The sequence below is a fragment of the Bombyx mandarina genome, chromosome 19, assembly GCF_030267445.1.
Source record: "Bombyx mandarina strain Sakado chromosome 19, ASM3026744v2".
Classification (NCBI taxonomy): Eukaryota; Metazoa; Arthropoda; class Insecta; order Lepidoptera; family Bombycidae; genus Bombyx; species Bombyx mandarina.
In genome coordinates this window covers 8,980,256-8,994,156 of record NC_143225.1, presented here as the reverse complement: position 1 = coordinate 8,994,156, position 13,901 = coordinate 8,980,256, and the positions used below count along the sequence as shown (strand labels likewise).

General features: G+C 39.3%; 1 protein-coding gene across 1 annotated transcript; it reads right to left on the bottom strand.

The window, feature by feature from the left end:
* Window positions 1-1,027: 1,027 nt before the first annotated feature.
* On the bottom strand, window positions 1,028-13,325 carry LOC149500851 (uncharacterized). The gene is made up of 7 exons (XM_089735303.1): window positions 12,964-13,325; window positions 12,121-12,396; window positions 11,382-11,723; window positions 10,259-10,584; window positions 7,578-10,175; window positions 6,829-6,940; window positions 1,028-1,604 (listed from the first exon to the last, which is right to left on the bottom strand). Exons 1-7 carry the CDS (start codon window positions 13,246-13,248, stop codon window positions 1,074-1,076), a joined length of 4,470 nt encoding a protein of 1,489 aa, XP_089591429.1. The 5' UTR covers window positions 13,249-13,325; the 3' UTR covers window positions 1,028-1,073.
* Window positions 13,326-13,901: the final 576 nt, after the last annotated feature.

The following is a 13,901-nucleotide window of genomic DNA, read 5'->3' as shown; positions in this document are numbered from 1 at the left end:
CACATTTGTGCACTTTCACAGACATTAAACAGTTAATAAACCATCGTTATTCCACATTTACACCTGAAGAAACACTAAGTAAACAAAATAAAACAAATCACACTGTACTCCCGGCGTTCCCGCCAAAAAGTTCTTTTATGCTATCGAGAACGTCAAAAAACCCGCACTGAACACACTGGCCATTTTATCTTGTGAGTCCGCAAGGGTAGGTACCACCGCCCTGCCTATTTTTGCTGTGAAGCAGTAATGCGTTTCGGTTTGTAGGGTGGGGCAGCCGTTGTAACTATACTGAAACCTTAAAACTTATAGGTAGATGGCGGCATTTACATTGTAGATGTCTATGGGCTCCGTTATCCACTTAACACCAGGTGGGCCGTGAACTCGTTCACCTAGCAATAAGATAAAAAAATCAGATTTTTGATACAACACTCAACCCATAAATAATAACAATACAAGATTTGGCTTTTTGCACATTCAATCCTGTTCTTCTTTAATCTTTGAATTGACTTCGATCGTCTCGTCGGTCGAGTGGTTAGTGAACCTGATTACTATCTCACGGGTTTGGATTCGATTGCTAGTCGATATAATTACCTGAAAGTGGAACGTTTATACCTTCCCAAAGACTATTCATGCTAAATTTTATTAATGCCCAGTACTGTATTACCTTACATATTATCCACTAGCAGACCCGGCAGACTTCGTAGTGCCTCAATCGATAAATAAAAGACCGAAACTTTTGTACAAAATAAACTTAAAACAAACAAAAGGAATCCGTCCGATGGGGGACACATCAAAGGAAAAACAAAATTGTTATTTTTATTTAATTCCGAGTATTTTCATATTTATCTACCTTTTAAGCCTTCTCTGGACTTCCACAAATAATTCAAGACCAAAATTAGCCAAATCGGTCCAGCTGTTCTCGAGCTTTAGCGAGACTAACGAACAGCAATTCATTTTTATATAGATAGATAGATAGCAAAAGTACTATAATAGGTATATACTTACATATAATGTAAAAAAAAAAAAATTCTTTAAATTCATCTTTACTTAAACATTACAGTTCGATACATAGGTTAGTTTGAGCTTTTACTGTACGATGAGACCATTAACTTTCTCACGTATGCGTAACGGCAGGTGCAGTTTTTGATTGGATAAACAATTATGTTGTTAAATGACTCGTAACAATTATATTCAGTAGTTTCCGTATATACATCATCGTCCGAAAATAGATCCGGTTCTATTGTCTTTACACAGCTTAGTGCAACGCATTTCATCTTACTTAAGAAGACACACACATCCTGGACCGCTCTGCAACTCAGATACTCGCACTGATCGGACAGATACTGTATTGTAGCTCCCGGGTATTCGCATATTTTGCTTACTAAAACGCCTGCCCATTTCAGGAATATATCTTGTTTTATTGTGGCATCGGTATTCAACCAGGGCGTGGGTATAATGTATTTGTCATCTATTTTAATAGTCAAGCTCTCTATAAAATTTATAGAAATTAAAATGTTTTCGTTGTAACCGATGCGTTTTATGATATTTGCAGACTCCAAATCCGCCAATTGTTGTATGAGTGCTTTAGTGTCTCCATTAATTTTCTGAAAAAAATAATAATGGTATTACGTGAAATGGATTAATAAAATCTATCTAAGTGAAACTAACCCGTTTTTTCCATTAAAAAAGTTCTGCGTCCGACTGAATACTTAATTTAAGTTTCAAAAATGATTAAATGAAGTAACATTATTAAATAAAGAATAATATATTAATTAATAACTCAGGTTCATAAATAAAAAAAATAATGCGACCGATTTAAAAAATAGCTTATTGTATTAAATTATTTATAATATTCAAAATACATAAATACTCATTATAATATTCAAATAGTCTTTGAATAAAATAGTTTAAGAGATACTGTAAACTAGGGGTCTTTTTTTTCCCTACCTAAGCTGATGGTCTAGAGCAGTGATTATCAAACTTATTTCTTTTACCGCCCCCTTTGAAAATCAATTATTTTTCAGCGCCCCCCATTTTTTATACACCCCTAAAACTTTAAAACCACTATTTCATTAATTTAATTAATAAATGTTGTATTAATTTTAGTAAATGTCGTACCACGTAGTACATATGTATTTGTAGATGCTATTATTGTTTCTTCATATTATTATATGTCCGTACATTGCTACAGAGCGTGTATTTACAAATTTGCAAAGTAAAAATGAATTCTTCTCATCAATATGTTTGTTTAAATTCAGTAAGCTAAACCTGGAAGTCGTAGAGGATTTCATTTATCTGGGCTCCGTCATAGCTAGTAATGGATCCTCCGAAAAGGACTTCAGAAGGCGAATAAGTATGGCAAAGAGAGCTATGTCCCAAATGGACCGTGTTTGGGTGGACAGAAACATCTCGAGGAATACCAAAAAGCAGCTCGTCACCTCCCTCGTCTTTTCCATTTTTCTCTACGGCGCAGAGACTTGGACCCTCAAGAAAGCCGACCGCCAACGCATCGATGCGTTTGAGATGTGGTGCTGGAGGAAAATGCTCGGGATTCGTTGGACAGAACACAGAACCAATGAATCCATTCTTACCGAGCTCAAGATTCCAATGCGCCTCAGCACTACATGCGCGCGGAGGAGTTTGGAGATCTTTGGACATATCGCCAGAAAGAGAGGTGACAATCTGGAAAAGCTGCTGGTAACAGGCAAGGAGAAGGCACAGAGGCAGAAATCCAATACGCTGGTCGGACCAAATACGCTCCACTCTCAATACCTCAGTCCACGTTGCTATCCACACAGCCGAGGACAGGCAGGAATGGCGCAGGATGATGCAGGAGAAAGTTATTAGAGGAGGCCACGACCCTCAACACTGAGGATTATCGACGCAAGAAGGAAGGAAACTACGAAAAATAAATTAATATCATTTCGTATTATAGATAAATATAGGTAATTTTTCGTAGAATTTTAGTTTATAGTTTAGAACTGGTTCAAATAAAAACTGCCGCCTAAGTCAGCGTTTTTATTATTTGTAATAATTAATATCTATAGTAATATTATAAAAACTCCAATAATTTAACCCAAGGTGTAAAAAAAATTACCTAAAATATTCTTTAAGGCCCCTGGCCTTACGAAAACTATTGATGATAGAATAAAAAAACGTACTACGACTTTGTAAAAAACATTATTATTTACAAAAAGTGTCGCGACAGCATATGTCTAACTATTATAGTTATGCCGCAATAAGTGTTCTTTTATTTACAAAAAATGCCCCTGGTAAGACACGGAGTGCCCCCCTACCTTCGCCGACTGGAGGACAGATCGGTCACGTGTACTGGACACGGTGGGATCGTGCACAGGTTCGCGGTCGTACGTGGTGCTCCACAAGGGTCGGTGCTCGGCCCCCTATTGCGGAATATCGGAATTACGCAGACGACACGCTGGACGTGTCCCGGGGGGGGGGGGGTGTAGTTTGGCTGAGTTTGCTCGTCTTGCCACCGCAGGGGTGGCGCATGTCGTCGGCAAAATCAGGAGATTGGGCCTCGACGTGACACTCAGTAAATCCGGGGCCATGTGGTTCCACAGGCCCCGGAGAGTGCCACCCGTCGATGCCCATATCGTGGTTGGAGGCGTCCGTATCGGGTCGGGGTGCAGTTGAAGTACCTCGGCCTCATTCTGGACAGTCGTTGGACCTTCCGTGTTCACTTTCAGAACCTGGTCCCTCGTTTGTTGAGGGTGGCCGGCGCGTTAAGCCGGCTACTTCCCAACTTCGGGAGGCCTGACCAGGTGACGCGCCGTCTCTATACGGGGGTGGTGCGGTCAATGGCCTTATACGAGGCGCCCGTGTGGGGCCAGTTACTGGCCGTGGGGGTAACGAAGTTGCTGCAACGGCCGCAACGCACCATCGCGGTCAGGATCATCCGTGGTTATCGCACCATCTCTTTCGAGGCGGCGTGTGTACTGGCTGGGACGCCGCCTCGGGTCCTGGAGGCGGAGGCGCTCGCCACTGACTATCAGTGGCGGGCTAACCTTCGTGCCCGGGGCGTGGCGCGTCCCAGCCTCAGTGTGGTCAGAGCGCGGAGGGCCCAATCTCGGCGGTCCGTGCTGGAGTCATGGTCCAGGCGGCTGGCCGATCCTTCGGCTGTTCGTAGGACCGTCGAGGCGATTCGCCCGGTTCTTGTGAATTGGGTGAATCGTGACAGAGGACGCCTCACTTTCCGGCTCACGCAGGTACTCACTGGGCATGGTTGCTTCGGTGAGTTCCTGCACCGGATCGGAGCCGAGCCGACGGCAGAGTGCCACCATTGTGGTTGCGACTTGGACACGGCAGAGCATACGCTCGTCGCCTGCCCCGCATGGGAGGGGTGGCGGCGTGTCCTCGTCGCAAAAATAGGAAACGACTTGTCGACGCCCAAGCCCTGGCCCTCTAAATGTTTCGGATCTCCCTCACATGTCGGCCTGGGGACCGGCGAAGGGGGCCTAAGAACGCGACGTGCAAGCTGCTCTGCACACGTTTTACGCATGAGCATCCGGGTGATGGAAGGCCGGCTATCCTCAACCCACGCTGGTTCTGACCCAGCGGAGTATTCCGTAGGATAGACCATTCTAACCGGCGCCATCTAGGCGGGCTTCGGACAGTCTGCCGACCGAGAGGGCTGATGGTCGTGGCGCCGACGACCGCCAGTCCAGCGTCCCGAGGGGGAGGGTGATGGGAGAGATGTGCTCCGCACTAAACGCTTCGCTTTCCCCCCTTTGCCTTTTCATGAGCTCTGTCTCATGCGAGGTTTGGATGCTGGTTGTTGAGCGGCAGGAGGTTTTAGTCGGTTCGACTCCGACATGCCCCGCCCTCCATCCCCAGTGAAGGGCGGAAGTCCGGCGATTTCCTCCTGACAAAAAAAAACGTGTGGCACTCGGGAACTGCGGCGGTAAAGCTATTGCATAGCATTTTTTATCAACTTATGACATTATAATTAGACAATGATAATTTAATATTAAAACAATAATTTAAGCGTTTTCAATCCGGAAATTTTGATGTCAAAAATGCACGTCGCTCTGGTCGCCCTATTACGGATAAAATCGATGCCATTTTTGAAAAAGTGGGGCAAGATCGGCATATCAGTAGTTACGACGTAACTGAAGAACTGAGAATTGACCACAAAATAGTTATGCCGCATTTGAAAAAAACTGGGTACACAAAAAAGCTCACTGAAAGAAACCTAATGAACCGTGTACTCATTTGTGATTCTTTATTAGGACGTAATGAAACCGAACCATTTTGAAGAAGCTGATAACTGGTGATGAAAAATGGATCACGTACGACAAGAACGTACGAGAAAGGTCGTGGTCAAAGGCCGGTCAGGCTTCACAGACTCTGGCGAAGCCCGGGTTAACTCGCAACAAGGTGATGCTGTGTGTGTGGTGGGATTGGAAGAGCATTATACATGAGCTGTTACCACCAGGCAGGACCATTGATTCTGAACTCTACTGCGAACAACTGATGAAATTAAAGCAAGAAGTTGAGAGAAAGCGGCCGGAATTAATCAACAGAAGGGGTGTGGTTTTTCATCACGATAACGCTAGACCTCACACATCTTTAGCCACTCAGCAAAAATTAAGAGAGCTTGGCTGGGAGGTGTTAATGCATCCGCCATATAGCATGACCTTGCACCTTGAGATTTCTACCTGTTTCGGTCTCTTCAGAATTCTTTAGGCAGTGTCAGATTAACATCACGAGAGGACTGCCAAAACCAATTGTCGCGGTATTTTGATCAGAAGCCCCAAAATTTCTATAGCAATGGGATCATGTCCCTGTAAAAAGTTATCGAACAAAATGGTACCGACATACTTTAGTTAAATGTGAATAAACTATATTGAAAAATGTTGTGAATTTTCTTAAAAAATGCGAAGAAACTTTTTCCCCAACCTATTATGCCCTTATGTTAAAAACAAGAAAGAAAGTAAAGAAAACCTCAATTTGTGTTAGTTTACGTATGTGTAATATTTTAAAACTCTGCATGGTAGTTTTTTTTCTAATGTTTAAAATAATTTCTGGTGCAATGTAATTAAGGTAAAATTGCTCTAATTTTTTAACTATCATCGATCATGTTTCGCAGAAATTTCTTACCGCTTGATTGCGTACGGTGTGTGGGCTATCCTACGAAATTTATGTTAATTATTTTAAGTTTTTATAACATCATACAGGGTAGAAATATAAACTAATTATTCGTTATTGTGTAGTAGGTGAGTTTTAATTTTAGTGAAATTTAAAATACTATGAAGTAAATGAAATTACAAATTTTACAGCGCCCCCCTAACCCACATCAACGCCCCCCATTTTTTCCTGGGCCCCTTAACGCCCCCCTCTAGGTTTCCAACGCCCCCAAGGGGGCGTTATCTCCCACTTTGAGAAAGACTGGTCTAGAGAGACCATGTCAGCGTCGCCGGCTTAGCTCACGGGCCTCAAACCTGACGATGTTGCTAACACGAACCCTAGCAAGAGCCGTACTTCGCAGAATCTACCACCGGATCGGAAACGCGACCCACTGAGAAGATCCGGCGAGAAGCTCAGTGGGCTGTGTCTATGGGTTAATTTGCTCGTTGAGCCCTTCGTCGCAAGCGACGGGTTCGACGAGAACGATGAGCTAGAGGTCAATAGTTGATAGCAAAAGAAAATAAAGAATAAAATGTCTCCTTCAAAATTGGCCATACTTTAATTATATATTTTTGTCTATGATACGGCCATTTCAATATCACTGGCTTTCTCGGAAACTTTTGATTTAGAAAGTCAGCTTTACGTTCGGTTGAAACACTTCATCAATGTTATTCGGCTTACCTCTAGTTCATAAAATGTTGCACCGGATTCACCTTTTGAAACAATGTATTTCAGGGCCTTACCCTCTGCACATGGATATGTTTGTTTTGTTTTAGATGGTATAGTAGCTTGTCTGGGGATAGATTTATATATATTAAAATTTTTACTTTATTATTTTTATTTTAAATTTAAATTTTGAACGTAAAAATGAAATGCGTTATATATATCTGGATCCATGGGAACTAAAAACTGAATGACGAAATTAAGAAATCGCGATCTACAAATTTTATCGTTAATTTATTCACTGTAACACTGCAATGCAATATCGTTTAAAAATTAACTGATGCACGGGCTCCCCGGTCCTATGAGATGTAGAGGAAGGCATCTGTTAATTAATTTAATTAAATTTTCACTTTGTTTTCACAATGTTTTTTTTCCCGACCTCTTCGCAGGTGGAAAAAGAGACTATTCCAGCTATACGCGGAGTAGGTCAAGTTCCGGGCTAAACCTGCGATAATTTGTTAACACTAGCCCTAGCAAGAGCAGTTCTTCACAGAATTTACCACCGGATCGGAATTGCGACCCACTGATAACATTCGACGGGAAACTCAGTGGGCTGTGTCTATGGGATACTCATGTATGTGTGGTTCACATTAACAGCATAATATTTCTAGTTGATATTGAAAGATTCCGTTAGAGGACAAGTTTTCCTAGCCCCTTTTTAGAATTGCGCAAATTCAACGAATAAAAACTGATATTTCGTTATTTACCTGGATAATTCCTTTAGTGCAGCATCAAAACATTCGAAATCGTTCATATATTTAGACATTTTATTAAACTGTGTTTTATTTTTTAATGTTAGCGTACCGGACTTCAACTGATATTTAGTTTCGACCTCAAGCACGCTTATGTGTTCGTCTAAAATAATCGATGTTCCAGCAACATCTACGATTACCGGAATTGTAGATGAAATTATTTCTAATACATTAGCAGCTTGCATCTCCAGTAAGAAACAGTTTAACTCGCTCGATCCTTTGAAGCTGTTTTCGGGTAATTCAGAATCAACAATAGCCGCAAGATCATCAATGAAATCAGAATTGAGTCTGTCGGCCCATTTGCGTTGGTAACTAGCCGAAATCTTATACGAGGCCTTAACGGAATCTTCGAAATTAATTCTGTACAAATAATTGTTGAAAATCTTTTCTTTCGCTGAAACCGCTCCACTTTTCCTCAGCTGATCGAGGGCAGCCCGTAATGTCATCTCAGGATACTTCTTTAGGACGTTGAAAACTTTCTTACTAATTTCTATATTAGGTTCCTGGTTGAATGATAAAAACAACGAAAGAATTATTCCTTCTTTCAATGCTGCCTGTTCAGGAGCTTTGTAGAGATGAAACTGTTTATTCCCCGTCGAAGGGGTTATAGTAAATTTATTGTAAAAATCTTCGATGTCTAAGGCGATGCACGGCTGTTTTTGCGTAAACGAACTGCTCTGCACGATTTGATATAAGATCCACATTAACTCCAACATAACTAGTCTGGCCTCGTGTAAAAATCTAGTCATATTACCCGAGTTACGAAGTCTTATTTTTTTTAACTGCCCCTCGTATTTCTGAACGAAGCGTCTTCGACTCATTTCGTTCAGTAAGCACTCCTTTTCATGTTGCCATGTCGCGTTTGTTTCGAGAGCAATAGCACGTCTGTGCACTGCACCTTGATTCTTCATAGGATCCTTGATACTAAGTATATCTTTAGCAACCACGTTTCTGACTGTTAGGCATCCGGGTTGTGAAATTGGACTCATTATTGTTATGGCAACTTTGCTGAGTATTATAATTCTGTCTTCTTCTTTTGTCCAACTTGCTGGACCTTCAACCAGCCTTTTTCTAGTTCTTGCTAATTGGATTTTCTTCTTTGCTCCCTTTTGAAGTTCAGTTGCTCGCTTTTTTCTTTTCTTCTTAGGTTTAGCCGCCCTGACATTCTTAGGTATTATGATTTGTTTTTGTGGACCTGACTTGGCAGCTTTTACATATACTGATAGCCAAAGACGGGGAATTTCCGTATAGAAAAAGGAATCGAAACCACAGGCTCCTAGCCCATCGCCATAGCGTTCTCCGTTATCGTGCTCTGTTACTTCATCAAATTTGCGTATTGGAGGAGTGAATTTTTTACGCTTGCGATCCACCAGTTTTATCTTTGTGTTTATGCTTATATTTTGGACTGTAGCCCAATAATCTTTCACATCATCAAAAGTTCTAAAACGGTACGATTTAACATTGACGCTCGGGTTTGCGATAAGCCTAGGCCAAACGCCTGTTGTGTCAATAATTTTAGCGTTTCTGTTAACGTAGAATAAGAAAGTTGTGGTATTATTATGGTCAATTGAAAGTACTGCTGATTGATAAATGAGTTGCACAAGACCGAACATTGCTAACATTTTGACAGCGGTTCTTACAGTGGTTGTCAAATTTGTAGACTGTAAGATCATGGTGTACAGATCGTTTGGGGCATCACGTAATTTAACATTAAACAACGACTCATCTATTTTCATTTTGCCAACATCTGATAAATTTTTTAACAAACAGATGGCGAATTGTACAGTCATTTCCGGTATAATATCGACCAGGGTGGTAAACCCCTGTGGGTAGTTGTGAGATTCAGATTTTATAGGTTCGAAATATACAAGCTTAATGATGAATTCGTGTAGCTTTTGAAGTTTCATATATCTTGGATACGGTGTTAAGTTTATTGGTCTTGAAGCGTTTCCAATATCATTTGATTTGACTAATTTTCCTTTTGCGTTCCAGGCAGCTCTGACGCTTATTTCTTTGTATTTCGATTTGATTATATCATCCGTCGCTTTTACATGTGAGGCGCAAATGAAATTCGTGTATCTGTTTTGAAATCCTGGCCATTTTACTCGGTACATTTTAATGTGACCATTGTTGGCCAATTTTTGTAAAAAGATTTTGAAGCATTTAGCATCTAACGGAGTCTCGCCTATTTCTGAAGCGACAAGAGTGCTGAGCGATATGTATCCGCATACACATAGTCGCTCTTTAATAACTTTGAGTACGCCATTAGCAAATCTTAATTGTCTTAAAGTTGGGTAGCTTTCGGTGTATAGTGGTTTTATTTTTGTTTGATCTAGATCACAAAAAACTTTAACTTCAGTGATAGGATTATCTGGGTCATTAGTTACACTTGTATTTGTTTTATCCTGAATGTCACCTGCCATTGCAACTTCAGTGGAATCAGATTGGTCGTTATCACATCTACTCGTGCTTTCTTGGAGGTACTCTAGAAACTTTTTCTTCTCTGTTGCATATGTGTCATCAATTTTTTCAGTGTTCGCTATAGCGATGTACCTGAAATATTGATGATTAAGTTATTTTATTTGTCAAAAGTAAAACACTTACACTATTAAAACAAAAATTTAACAAAAACTTGCCTTGCAGTTCTTTGTCTACCTTTATCTTCCAGAAAAACGCGTACAACATGTTTTGCCTTGAATACACCACATATTATTCTACTTGTATATACTTCTACTCCAAGCATCTTAGATATGTCCACTTGAGTTAGACCCTTGCGACCTGCTGCTAGTAGTAACTCATAAGCCTGCCTTAATATTGTCACACCTACTTTGTACTGACATTTGATAGGTTCCACATTGTTTTCGTCTTCTGAATCTGAGGACTCATCACTCTGAGGTACAATTTGAATATATTTTCTTTTCATTACTCTTTGTTTTTTAGAATCAATCACTTCTCTGTCTTCCTGGAAATTTTGATATGAAACTTGTTATATTTTGCAGTTAAGAACATTAGAGAGCCTAAAAATAACAGGTGATTGGTATCGCCCACTGTGCTCATATTAAGTATTCCAATATACTATGCCGGTATTCAAATCCAATATCAGTTTTTGTTAAGTAATTGTTACTTTTGAGATGAGGACTTCTGGCATGACTTGCAGTGATGTCAAGGGGCAAGCGTAAGAGGAGACAACTTGTGAGGGCCCTATGTACCAGCGAGTTACCACAGGACTATAACAACAACAAATGGTACCTAACATGTGTTCACAAACTACTTTCCCAAAAAGATAATTATATCGTGGAATTAATATAAAAACTGTAATAATCAATGGACGTATTGTGAGCCCACAAAGTATAATATTTCTTTTTTAAATCGTACATTTCGTCTTGAAAATGGGACTGCTGTTAAACATCAAAGTCAAATTTCGATCTTATGTGTCAAGGTGAGCGGCGCTATTTACATTGTGGTGTCTAAGAAGAATGCTCCAGTAATAACTTAACACCAGGTAGGCTGAGGGCTTGGTCACCCATCTAAAAAATATAAAAAAGTTGGATGTTGCAGCAAGGGCGTATTGACAAATACCATAACTTATCAGATATTAATCGATTAACTGCAGTATTCTAATACAATACTCTTAGTGAAATAAAAAACAGATTTTATTCAATACTTCTTTCACTCAGTCAAATTTATGACAAATAGTAACTTGGTCTATTTATTTTATACAAGTTATCATAAGAACTAAAAGAAGAATTCAATACTTACAATATTGAATATGTTAGCTCCTTTTTTCATCTTTTTTATTTGTGCTGAAGTCAGCAAGCCTTTTTTTATTAATACCTCTGTTCTTTCACTATAATCAGGTTTGCTTTTTAAATACTCCACAATATTATACAGGCCCCCTTGTTTTGGTATCGTAAGTATTTTTGGTTGGTGGTACTTCTTGAGTCGCAACATTAGACTTTTTACACCTCTTGAGTTTAGTACTTGCGTAACATATTGTACTTTTATTAAGTCTAAATCTTGCAGTTGTTTCCTATGGTAGAATAGACTTTTTGGTTCTTTAACTATTTTGTTGATGTTACTTGTGCCAATTGTCATTTGACCCTGGGGTGCAAATGAAATAATTTTTCATATTAGTATTATAATTCAGGGGAAATGTTGCCAATTTAAAAATATTGATATGTTAATTTTAGAATTGTTTGATTTCATTTCTTTACTTAAATGTATTTTAAAATTTTGATAACATAACATTACAGTTTAGTTAATTATGAGAGAAAATCTAATGTATTTCACAGATATCCTGGCAGTTCTATAGTATTTAGCCTATGGGAAATTATATCTGATATGGTACATTTGCAATGAGCAATTGTAATTTTAAAATGTCTTCTAAATTAAAAATATAATTAACTAATACTAGACTCAGCCTGGGTAAGGCTTAGGATAGATAGTAAACTCTTAACCAAGAACTTTGGTAAATGCTATAGTGGTAATTTTAACTTACATTTTCTCTTGATCTTCCAATAAGCTCCAATATGCAGTAATGTATGTTGGACAAATAATTGAGGTATGTTATAGGCAAGTGTGGGCCCAAAGCCCTCCATCGTGCTTCTATGTTTGCCACAATCACTAATAAATCTCCATATTTTGATACCACCTCATCATAGGATATACATCTTATAATTTCATTAGGTAAAAGAGTTCGTTCTCTGTAATACTTGCAAGAACCATATTCATTCTCAATTGGATTATATTCATAAGGCCCATCAATGTATTCAGTCTAAAATAAAAAGGAAATATTAGATTTTAGCGTATATAATCCAAAGATACTGGACAAATTGAATATTTTGTGTAATGATTAATAGAAGAGTGTATTATAAGTTTACATAGGTAGTTACTATATACTGCCTATTTTCTGCAGTGAAGCAGTTATGTGTTTTGGTCCGAAGAGCCTCTGTACAATATTGCTAAGAATTCTACCTCATATTATTATGTCAATATTAGTAATAGTTCTGACATCATGATGTCTATCAGCTTGGGTAACCAATTAAGATCAGGTGGGCCCTGAACTTAACTAACTTATTTTACAGATAAAGGGTCATATTACAATCTAATTAAATGGTAGGGCATTTTGTAAGCATATATGGTGGAATAGCACTTCCCTTTTTTCTGTGACAACAACAATTATGTTTCAAGCAGAGTTAAGGTAGCACATATACTATTATAATAAGCACTTCAATCTTAAATATTATAGTGAAAAACATTTGTATGGTGGTGTCTATATCATCAATTTAATTGCTTGAAATTTAAAAGATATGGTCTTACTTAGGTTATGTTGTATACTTACAGGATCTCTGAAGTTTCCACTATCTGGATCAACTAATGCAAACCTGTCTAAAATTGGAAATATAGGCACGGGTTCTGGCAGCAAATAGAAGCATAAACTATTTGAATTAATTATAGTATTCCATAAGCGAATCTTCATTTTCTGAGTTACTGGTAGAGACAGACGATGTTCTATTCTTCTCCATAGCAAATCGATTCCAATACCTTCTAGGCCGTCCAAAGCTATTTCTTCTAATAATATGTCTTTAAAATTAAAATGGAAATGTTTTAATCCATTATTCTGCATTTTGTTCTATTCGTATTATTTATTATTTATCATTTTCTCTTTTTAATTTTTTTACGGCTATTACTAAAATGGCAACTCGACCTTTTAGCATTTTTACCACACCCACCCAGATTATTAACCATTACTTAATGGTAATTTTCTAATTACAGAGCATAATGCGACTCAGTGACCCACAATGCGGAATTATGCTGAAGCTTAGTTGAGCATTATGCCGCATAATGCGCTCTTGTGCTGTAATTGGAAAACGACTTTAGTGTGTGTTGGTGTGGTGTGGTTCATTCCCGATCCTGTGGAAAGAATGGAAACCAGTCGACGTCGCCCAAAACACGTCATCTTGGATCCTCCCGATCCACTAACGGTGCTTTTAGGTACCTCAAGCAGCGGTCACCGTTCTCGTCGAACCCGTCGCTTGCGACGAAGGGCTCAACGAGTAAATTAACTCTCAGACACAGCCCACTGAGTTTCTCGCCGGATCTTCTTAGTGGGTCGCGTTTCCGATCCGGTGGTAGATTCTGCGAAGCACGGCTCTTGCTAGGATTCGTGTTAGCAACGTCGTCAGGTTTGAGCCCCGTGAGCTCATCCACTAGTTAAGGTTACGCTGGAATAGCCTCTCAAGGCTACCAGCTTAGGTAGGAAAAAAAAAGGTGTGGTTA

Excerpts from the sequence above, each read along its gene's own strand:
- LOC149500851 (XM_089735303.1), bottom strand. The coding sequence starts at position 13,248 with ATGCAGAATAATGGATTAAAACATTTCCATTTTAATTTTAAAGACATA. Across the intron at positions 10,585-11,381 it reads GAGCTAACATATTCAATATT|GAAGACAGAGAAGTGATTGA; the intron begins GTAAGTATTGAA and ends CAAAATTTCCAG. Across the intron at positions 6,941-7,577 it reads GCACTAAAGGAATTATCCAG|ACAAGCTACTATACCATCTA; the intron begins GTAAATAACGAA and ends ATCTATCCCCAG.